This window comes from Nylanderia fulva, unplaced genomic scaffold (genome assembly GCF_048542155.1).
Source record: "Nylanderia fulva isolate GAGA-0341 unplaced genomic scaffold, ASM4854215v1 Scaffold13, whole genome shotgun sequence".
NCBI lineage: Eukaryota > Metazoa > Arthropoda > Insecta > Hymenoptera > Formicidae > Nylanderia > Nylanderia fulva.
The window spans coordinates 5,582,130-5,593,332 of NW_028189518.1; the positions used below are offsets into that span (position 1 = coordinate 5,582,130).

At 26.0% G+C, this 11,203-nt stretch overlaps 1 protein-coding gene across 1 annotated transcript; it reads right to left on the reverse strand.

Annotated features, from left to right (window-relative positions):
* Positions 1-2,281: 2,281 nt before the first annotated feature.
* Positions 2,282-9,518, reverse strand: LOC114932444 (nose resistant to fluoxetine protein 6-like). The gene is made up of 11 exons (XM_085479851.1): positions 9,107-9,518; positions 7,339-7,568; positions 6,716-6,933; positions 6,090-6,360; positions 5,248-5,408; positions 4,919-5,087; positions 4,642-4,838; positions 4,333-4,471; positions 4,000-4,195; positions 2,766-2,908; positions 2,282-2,590 (listed from the first exon to the last, which is right to left on the reverse strand). The coding sequence occupies exons 1-11, from the start codon at positions 9,432-9,434 to the stop codon at positions 2,456-2,458; spliced, it is 2,187 nt and encodes a 728-aa protein (XP_085335977.1). The 5' UTR covers positions 9,435-9,518; the 3' UTR covers positions 2,282-2,455.
* Positions 9,519-11,203: the final 1,685 nt, after the last annotated feature.

The window sequence follows — 11,203 nt, forward strand, 5'->3', positions numbered from 1 at the left end:
CGCGTCACTTCCGCCGTTTCGCTCCAACGTGATTCGTTTAGCGTCCATTAGTGCAAGAGCGTCTCGACAGGTGGCGCCGCCGATGCTCCTGAAAATTCGACTTTATTTCGCTTTCGATTTTTTCATTCTCTCGAGTCCGCGAGAATTGTCTTATCGCGAAATAAAGCGCATAAATTTGCACATAAATGAAAAAATATATTAATATATATTAATTATAAAAAATATAGATATATAAAGTATTGTTATATATTTTAGAAAATATATAAAAAATATATAAATATAAAATAAATAAAAATAAATATAAATATATAAAATATTTTTAATTAATATATACAAAAAATATATATTAAATTTTATCGTGTGGATCGCTTATATGGTAACTGCATGTACGACTCTGCGAGGAACAATATTCATTCGTAACTTGCTTGTATGTCGCCCGATATTTGTGTCAGATATTCGTCGCACGCTCCCAAATAACGATTTATTAATTCGAAACTATTCGATCTTTACGTATCGTGAAGACGAATGAAAACATTAAAAGGTTACTTGAACCCGTCAGTTGGAGTCATTTGGAGTTCAACGATCTGTCATCATACACGTTTGGCGCATGTGCTGCGTCATAGTTCCTGGAAGAGCTCTCTCTTTCTTTCTCTCTCCAAGGTCTTACAGCCAAATATTTCTTATGCAAATTTCCAGATAAACGCGATAGAGAGTATCGACATCGATGAAAATTAACAATTGATAATGTAGTGTTCTCAAAAATACAAGACTGAAGTATGTGGCAACAATGTTCTTTTTAATCATAGAAGCAAAGTGGTAACACTGCAATGGAGGGAAATTTGTTTGCATCTTCCTTTCGGCACCTAACTTCAGCTCGTGCGATATATTTGTCCAGCTGATTCATTTTCATTCAAAATTATATACATATATGATATAATTTACGAAAAAGATTTTATAGCTAGATATTTAAAATTAAATTCTTTTACATAAATATCAATAAAACGATTAATTATTAAATATTACACGAATATAAAATATACATTTCATATTATTAATATGATAATATATAATTTCAATTATATGCAAAATTAATACCTAATCAAAACATCACATACCAATGTTCAAGCTCGTATGACAATAAAAACAATGATAAATTATTAAATTAAGGCCATGTGTAACGAGCAATACGATATTATTTTATTATTGAGAAGAAAATTCTTAATTTGAAATAATAATTATACAAACGTTTCGAGCTCTACTTGCTCCTCTTCAGTGCGCAAAAAAATAGTGATAATAAATAACGATAATAAATAAATACATAAAATTCTAATAAAAAATCCGCAATACATAGTCAATATAAGTTATATAGTTGAGTCATAGTTAAAACGCAAAATATATTTACAATGAATTGAGACCATTAAAATAGTTCAACAAAGTAAGAACCCAATTAGAAGCAGAATGATTCGTCCGGTTATTCATAAAATATATTAGAATTATTAATAAAAACTTGGAGTGACACTTATACATTACTCCAAATGAACCACTTATCGTTATTTGACGAAAGTCCCTCGATCTGGCAATGATTATGTTCATCCTCTCCAAATTATTTGATATTTGTTAACTGAATTTAAAGAATTTATTTAATTGTAAAATAGGATTCCACTAATGGGTATGTGAAAAAAAGATTAAAATTATAAATTAACTAACTACTAAAATATTGAACCTTTATGCTTACAAATTGTTCCGAATAACTTGAGATGACGATGCTTCTAATTGTTGTTGGCCTTATTGTTAGTACTTGACTGTTGTCTAGTCTTTTAAAAAGTCGAATAAATAGGTGTCAGATCTCACAAAATAAACATTTACATAAGTCTAAAAATTCGATATTTCTTCTAGAATGTCGAAATACGCACTGAAGAGGAGCAAGTAGAGCTCGAAACGTTTGTATAATTATTATTTCAAATTAAGAATTTTCTTCTCAATAATAAAATAATATCGTATTGCTCGTTACACATGGCCTTAATTTAATAATTTATCATTGTTTCAATTATATGTTTTTACTTGATTTTTTAATTTTATAGAACATAAATTTTTAATTAAAATTAAATTAAAATTAAATTATTTATTATAATAATATATTATATGAAGCAAATTAAAATAATACAACAGCACAATTAGCGTATTACTAGTTATTATTTCATCTGAAAATTCTCAAAAATGAAATATCTATATTATTGCTAGATACAAAAAATATTTACTAGATTATCATACACATTACACATAAGATATTGTAAGTAATTTATTATTTAATCGGAGCATTTAACTGTTTAATAATAATTGCATAATACATAGTTACATGTATGTATAGTATATTTCATACTATTTAAAAATCAGAAAATACTTTTATATATTATAAAATACTTTTATTTATTATCCGGATATTATAAATATTTATTTACTTTTTTTGCGGAGCAGCTTTTTTTCCAGGGAGAAATACCTGTGATAATTTTCTAAACGGTATTTCAACACATAATGTAAGAACTAAAGCAACCAAAAAAGAAGAGACTGTGTCTGGAATGGAATCCCATATCTAGATAAAGAAAATTTTTCTAAATATACATATACATATATATATATATATATATAATAAAAATAATAACAGCTATTTTTGTAAGATTATGTTTAAATGGATAATATGCAAAAAAAAAACATGATTATATAGTATACGATTGCAATCTTATAAAAGAGTATCCTTATATACATACCACATCATAAATTGAAAACATCCTAGCACTTCTTCTTCGTCCATTGTTATAAATGTGAAATATATCACTGACAAGGAAAACTCCATAAGTTAATTTTCCTAATATTTGGGCCCAACTAGGTGTCAAAAATTTGTGGTAAAATGCTATTAAAAAAGAAATATATATTAAAAAGATATTAAAATTAAAAAATTATCTGTTAAAATTAACACTTTGCGAGGAAAATACATATATTTATATCTAAAAATGTGTTAAATAAATTTTAATAATACAATAAATTGCCTTGAAAAAAATTAGTGATGTATTATACATATACTTATTTATAAATATTGTGATTTTTTAAATCGACTTGAGATTATAATTATAATATTTTTCAATAATATTTCTTACTGTAAATTCAATACAATTAAGCATCTTTAGTTCACAAAGTGTTAATTATTGTTAAATGATAATCCTTAAGAGTCGCCAGTAATAAATAATGAAAATCTCTCCTCCAATTTTAAAGTCGACCAGACTGGCAATAATTTATTTAAAAAATTATTAGTTAAATTACAACGTTTCGGCTGTCATTGCAGCCCTTTTCAAGTAATCTATGAACAATTATATACATATAAATATACTCTTAATGCGCTTAATCATACAAATAATTATAAATTTACAAAAATATATATGTTTACATACCAGATTAATACAATAAATCAAATTTACAGCAAACCCCCGACAAAATTAACCATTGTTTTGATGAACAATGTATAACTGACAGAAGTGAGCACGAAGAAAAATAGATGTTGACTGTTAGCAGGAAACTTAGTCACTAACGCGTTGAGAAAATAGAAAACCAGAGTACTGTGTCTTTCGCAATTTTTAAAACGTCAATACAAAGTCAAATAAATAAATAAATAAATAAATAAATATGTAACATATGACAATATAATATATTAAATAGCTTCAAGAACGCGATCATAAATCCCACTGAAATTCTCCGTATCTTTTTGTAAATTAATGCTCTTTCTTTGGTTTTTTATATAGAACATTTCTGCTATTTCTCTTTTTCTTGTTTGTTTTTCTTGATGCAGAATCACAGGAGAATCCCAGCGGAACTCATGATCGTTGCAAGTCCGTCATCCATCATTTTTTAAATAAATTATTGCCAGTCTGGTCGACTTTAAAATTGGAGGAGAGATTTTCATTAATTATTGTTAATTAAAGTTAAACTGTTTTCGAAATATATACATACTTAAACGGCTGTCAAGAGATAGTACAACTATTGTAGCACTAATGCAAACAGAAAACAGTAATTTCTGATAAAATGAACAAAATCCACCTTCTAAAGGTGACCACTTGAAATATGGCATGAAAAATCTGTGCGCCCACAATTGAAATGTGACAGCCATAGTTAGAGGCAATATTAAAACCAATACATGCGACCAGAACTGTAAAATATAAATTATAATGAATCGACATGTGTAATTGATTCCAAAGTAAATTTTGTAATTTTCATACAAAATAATATATATATATATATATATATATATATATATATGGTATATATATATGTATAATAACATACCGGCGATATTTCCCGTTTTATTCCTCTATGATCGTGAAGTATTGCACCCGCGGTTATACCAACAAGATATGCAATAAAGCGCATATATGTCTGAATATAATTTGACGCAAAATACGGTGCATCGCTGAAGTGCTGCACACTAAAAGAATTAATTATAATTTAACAAAATAGACATTGTATCTAATAAAAAATACATAACTTTTAATAAATAAATATAAATATATATTTTTTTTTAATTTATAACGCTATAAATATATACGCTATTTCACAAAATACGCTATATATGTAAATAATAAATGCATAACTTACCGCAGCGTAAATAGAAAAACAGGCGGCACACCGTATGAATATGTTATGAAAAACGGTATAGCACAGCTGATGATTGTTAGCACTCCGAGAAAAGAATATCCAATTTTACGGGGCATACACCAAAATGCATAAATTACAAATTGGCTAAGAATAAATAACTGGAAATCGACGGATAAATACCACGTTTGAAACATACACTAAAACAAAAAAAAGGACAGATAATGTTCACAAATTCTTTTTATCCATATGTTTAATTAATTTAAATTAAAAATCTTACCATTTCTGTTGGTTTTACATAATTGTTAATATACAATAGATTTGCCCACCAATTAGTGGAACATTCATTGCCCTCCTGTATGATTTCTTGCTTCCAAAATGGTCCCGAACCAAGAAGCGGTAAGATCCAAGCGTGGAAGAAGATTATTATGGCATAGGATGGTGTTAATCTATTAATTTATAAATCAAAATATGTTTTTTAATAGAATCACGCAATGATATGGTTCTTTAGATCTAAAGAGTTAAATTTACGATCTTAATATTTATAATTATTATTTAATTATTAATATTAATATATGTTTAATATTTTATTATTAACTTAATTTTTACCTAAAATATCTCGTTATAATATCACTGAAAAAATTGAGTTGCTTCCTTCGATCTAGATCCGCTAACATATGATATGTGACTAAAAAAGCGCCCAAAGCAAAAAACACGTCTATCACAACTTTTCCATTTAAATAAAAGACTATTACCGGTAGAGAAAATAACTACAAAAAAGATATTATTAAATTTACAAATTAAACTTTAGTAAAAAAATTAATCTATAAAATGTTTTAATAATTAAAAGCTATAGGATTTTTCAAATAATTGAAAGCGAATGAGATATTTACAAATAAAGTAAATCGAAAATATAAATATATTTTTGTTCAGATCAATCAAAATTAAACGCTAGTGGTGAAAATAAACTTGGCAAAATTGATTTCGACGTAACCAGCAATTTTATTCAATACTTTCACGACGTTTCGACCATTTGGTTGTGGTCCTTATCAAGTGAGAAACGTCGTGAAAGTATTGAATAAAATTGCTAGTTACGTCGAAATCAATTTTGCCAAGTATATTTTTGTTCAATAAAGCAAAATATAATTAATGTTATAATAAAACATAATTTTTAATATTATTATATTATAAATATTTAAATATTATATAATCATGAACACAAAATTTGTGTACAAAAAATTCTTTTCGATGAATTTTGAACGAGGACGATCTCGAAAATAATATTATTTATATATTATAATTATCATAATTTTTCTTCGTGCACACTTTAGCCTTTTATTTAATATTGATAAAATAAAACGACATACTATAAATATAAAACATTAAAATATTATAGAAGTAACTATTATTGCTTCTATTATATTATATCCATTAAAAAATGCAATACTTACTCTTTCAAAATCTATGACATTAACTGTCGGATTAGCATAATATTGTATTACACGATGTCCATTTAGTACAATTAATGACAAGATAAATCGTATAAAATGTATGCTGTCGAGCCCCGGATTTGAGTAATTTACTTGCAGAACACTTTTAAAATTTCTTCGAAGTGAGAAACAAAGTAATGCACTTCGGAAAGTTGATGTACCTCCGCTACTTAATTCATTTTCATACCAAGTACTGACGAGTATCACAATCACCAAGCTCAGTAGTATAATACTGGAAAAGATTATAGAGATATATCACAACACATATAGTATTATATTTTAAAATGTATAACTTAGCAAAATTAAATTTATATATAAATTATTAATTTTTTCACTTTATATTTTTATAATACGTATAATAAATTATATTTTTTTAGTTTTATTATATGCAAAAATATATTATTATACAATATACTTTTAGTACGAAAGATATACATGTGATAAAATATTTTTAAAAAAAGACCAAGAAAAACAAAAAATAAGAACTTATGAAAAAATGTAAATATTATTTTTAATCGTTTTTAGCAAAAATAATATATATTCGTATATGACAAATCTCTTAAACACGCATTTTTAATATTACTCACCAATATATTGTTGCAGCGAGAGTAAATTTAGGCGCTTCATCAAGCGTTTGGCAAAAATTTATCTGAACGCCAGTCTCTATATTAATATTATTATTTGCACCGATCTTTTGTAGAGGCCTTTTTAAAGCTGTTTCTATATCTTCTGCACTACATGTTGATGGTACACACAGAGCTAATTGCACCAAATAGCGACGAATACGGTGAGTATTTCCTCGTTCCTGTTTACAAATCACCATTACTACAGATAAAACTAATTACTTAATAATAAAAAATAGTATTTAATATATTATTACGCAAATTTTTACAACGGAAAAAATATTTTACTAATAATATATTTAAATAATTTACTGATATAAACTGATAGTAAATTTAAATAATACATAGTATTATAGCATATATAAATAATTTATATATAGCATAAAGAATAATAGAGAAAGAGAAAAAAAGAAAAAAGTAAAATCAGAAAAGAATGTTTTTAAAAAGATTATGTAAGCACAAATAAAAAAAAATCTTTTCTAATCTTTTTTCTTTTTATGTCTTATTTTTTCCTATTGGTCTTTATTAACAAAATATTGTAAACAAAAGAACTCCCGGCAATCTATTATGTATATAATTAATATTACCTCTACTGCTTCCCAAAAAGACTCATTTGGATTATATTCCATGGTTTGTTTATGAGAAATCGATTCATCTTTCCTTTTATATTCAAGATCGACTAAACAATATCTACCAGCAACTGCATTTTCAACTTCCCCGGCATCAGTTTGTAAATAGTAACATTCATCAAAATTACCCAAATGTTTTGTATGACCGTATAATACACCATCAGGATATTTCGATGAAGAATCGAACACTAAAATGAAATTTTATATGATAAAGTCTATATGCGTGTGCCTATTTTATATGCAGATCATTTATTCCTGTTTTGATATAGATAATATTTAAAAAAAAGTTTAGTAAAAACTAATAAAAAATCAATTATTCAAATAGCAAAACAATTTTTGTTAAGTTTTATAACTCTTTTTTATAATAAAAAAAAATATAATTCCTCGAATAAAATTTTACTGCTATGTATATCAAAAGTTAAACAAAATATTTTGTGTACTTCTTCGAAAAATTCTAACTTAAAAATATTAAAATAATAAAGCACTTCATCAGGTCTATGAACGATCCAAAATAAAGATTGTATATAATTATGCATAAAGATACGCATATAAATGTACGCATAACAATCACTCTATTAATTTTTATAGTTTATTTAATATTTTTATTATTCAACTAATGTTTTGTTTTTTAGTTATATAGTTATGTGTGTAATACTTTTTAGCTATAGACAATAGCAATCATCATAAATTAAAATTAGATGTAAATTTCTCATATGTATATATATATATATATAATTCAATTATTTTTTTATAAAAAATTTGAAATTTTTAATTCTGATTCTATATCTTGTAGATATAATTTTTGTTTTATTTTTATATTTTTATTTTGTTCTTTAATTCGTTATATGTGGATATACTAATTTTTTAGTTGTTATCACGTAACCGCATATTTTCAATAACAATCATCATAAATTAAAATGGAATGTAAATTTCTAACATGTCCGCTCATACATCTTGATTATTACTTAAAATTTAAGACTAAAACCACCTGATTGTGCTTGTGTGGGTACACGCGAGAATAATAATGCCTTCCGCATTCTCAGAGACTTTATGACATGCGGTTTATAGATTCCTTCCGTTTACAGATTTTTTTACAAGATGAAGTAGTTGAACTATAATGTTTATAAGCAATAACATATGTTTCTTAAATATTACAAAAAATTTTGATTGCATTTATGGGAAGACTTCAATGCTCTTAATTGTATAATTCTGGATCTATATAAAAAAATATTCAAAAAAAGAAAAACAGAATAATATATATGTTTAATATAAAATAAAAAATATATATATGTTCAAATTAATCAATATTAACCTCGTCTTTAAATAATAAAATTGCTCACAAATTATATTCACAATAATTAATCTATAAATTATATTCACATAAATTATACCATATAAAAATTTGTCAAAATATATATAAATCTCTGTAATATATATATAATAATTGCTCACAATGAAATAAGGCAATAAGAAAACAAATTAAAAAAGTAAGCAATAATAAAATAATTTATAATTAAAATATATTTTTTTTTTAACAGATATTCGAGGTACAAAAATGTACAATACAAATTATTTATATTAACTAAATATAAAACTAATATCTCTTTTTTTCGTATATTTAAATTAAAGAAGAATATATATATTTCGATATACTTCCTTTTGAAATAATAATCATCTATAAACCCAAGTTTTTAAATAATTTTGTAATTTTCGATAGTTTACTTACTTTGCACAGCCCACAAAGTACCATTTTGCAATTCATTTAAAAATCGTCGTGCATCTTCTTTACATTTTCCATCTGGCAAATCGTCGGATTGAGCGAAGATGATAGGTAACAACGGTAGATTGATGGGATTTAACGATTCCGTACTTGCAAAACATTGTTCGTTATTAAAACCACCGGTATTTAAAATATTGCTTAGGTCTGCCTGATCGAAGGAATTTTTTTCATTAAATGTCCAGTGTCCTGATGCGGCATGGCTTTGGTCGGCAAAGCTGCTTGATACTCTTAACAATAATGTGCTAACGGAAATTAGCACAGTTTGTTTGAACATTATCAAACAAAATGATTGTCTACGATGAACGAACAGCGATAAACTAAAGCTTGTAGCTTTGTTATGTCTACTTATTTATTCACCTTACCCCACTACATCATAATAGAAGGTTTGTTCGCGTCGCATGCCCCAACTTGCTTTTTTTACTTCAATGCGCTCGTATTGGTCCAATTCGAAGAGCGCACCAATACGAGCGCATTGGAGTAAGAAGAAGCATGTTGGGGCATGCGACGCGAACAAACCTAGAGAGTCAGAAGCTATACCTATATATACAGGGTGTCCGGTAACTAACGGACCAATGATTAAGAGCGGATTCTCTGGCTAATTTGGAGACGATTTTTCCTTAGCAAAAATATTGAGAAGTCAATAATTTTCGAGTTATAAGCGATTGAAAAAAATGGGTCTTTTGAAAACTAAACGTTTTGGAGTTAAAAGTCTAACATAATTACATTCTTCAGTTAATTTCAGGTAGAGTTTACTATAATAAAATTTTAATTTGAGGCTTAGTTATAAAGATACATAATGACAAATATTGGAAAGTTGTAAAAAATGATGACCTTTTTCGACATTTTCGCTGAGGAAAAATCCCCAAATTCCCAAATTGACCAAAGAATCCATTTCTAATCGTTGGTCCGTTAGTTACCGGACACCCTGTATGTATATATATATATATATATATATATTCTCGCTTTCATAAAACATATCTCTCGATAAAACTATTAAAAAATAAATAAATTATTTCTTTCAGATGATAAGATTAATTGCCATTCATATCGTAATTGCACGACAATGATTTTATTTCGCATCTTTCAAAATAATCATTCATACAAAAATGGAATTATATATTTTATTCAATATTATTATTAAAATTTGTGACCGCTTTTTAAAAAATTAATATACATATATAAAAGACCATAAGAGCTAATTTAGTTCTTTTATTAATATTTATTTGTGGGAAAAAGATTTATAACATATAAAATATTAAACAGAAAGAAATTCGAACGTTTCGGTTGCTTTTTCAACCTTCTTCAGCGCATCATTTAAAATTAAAGATGAATAGAAATAAACTATATCAATTATTCATAATTACTGTCAATATAATAAAATTATACAGAAACACAGTTATTCGCATAAAACTTCGTCAAGCTGTTTTTTAATTAACGAAATCAACGCATTAATTTTAAACCTGAGCATTTTTTTATATATTCTATTCCTCGTCATTCTATATAGAAGTTTTCTTATATTGACAGTAATTATGAATAATTGATATAGTTTATTTCTATTCATCTTTAATTTTAAATGATGCGCTGAAGAAGGTTGAAAAAGCAACCGAAACGTTCGAATTTCTTTTTGTTTAATATTTTATGTTATAAATCTTTTTCCTACACACAAATAAATATTAATGAAAGAACTAAATAAATTAGCTCTTATGGCCTTTTATATGTATATTACTCTATTATTATGTTAAAGAAAGAGAGAGCGAGAGAGAAAGTGAGCTAAAAAATTACTTATATTCTCTCTTTTAAGAACATATTTTTCAATAACCTATAATAATAAATGTGATATATTTACATTATAAATTGTAAAAAACATTAATTTAGCATCTTTTAATAGTGTATCTTACAAAATCTTATACAGGGTAGTCAAAAAGTATCGGACCCCCCCAATATTTCCGTTCCCTTGCATTTTACAAGAAAATGTTTCAGACAAAAGTTGTAGGGTTTAAAAAGATCTATTTACTGATCTTATCAGTTTGACCTTGGATGGCG

What these genes read in the sequence shown, in the direction of transcription:
- LOC114932444 (XM_085479851.1), bottom strand. Translation starts at nt 9,434, where the DNA reads ATGTTCAAACAAACTGTGCTAATTTCCGTTAGCACATTATTGTTAAGA. An exon ending in GTTTTTCTATTTACGCTGCG is followed by an intron (nt 4,472 to 4,641) that starts GTAAGTTATGCA and finishes TAATTCTTTTAG; the next exon opens with TGTGCAGCACTTCAGCGATG. An exon ending in ATCTCTTGACAGCCGTTTAA is followed by an intron (nt 2,909 to 3,999) that starts GTATGTATATAT and finishes CTTTTTTAATAG; the next exon opens with CATTTTACCACAAATTTTTG.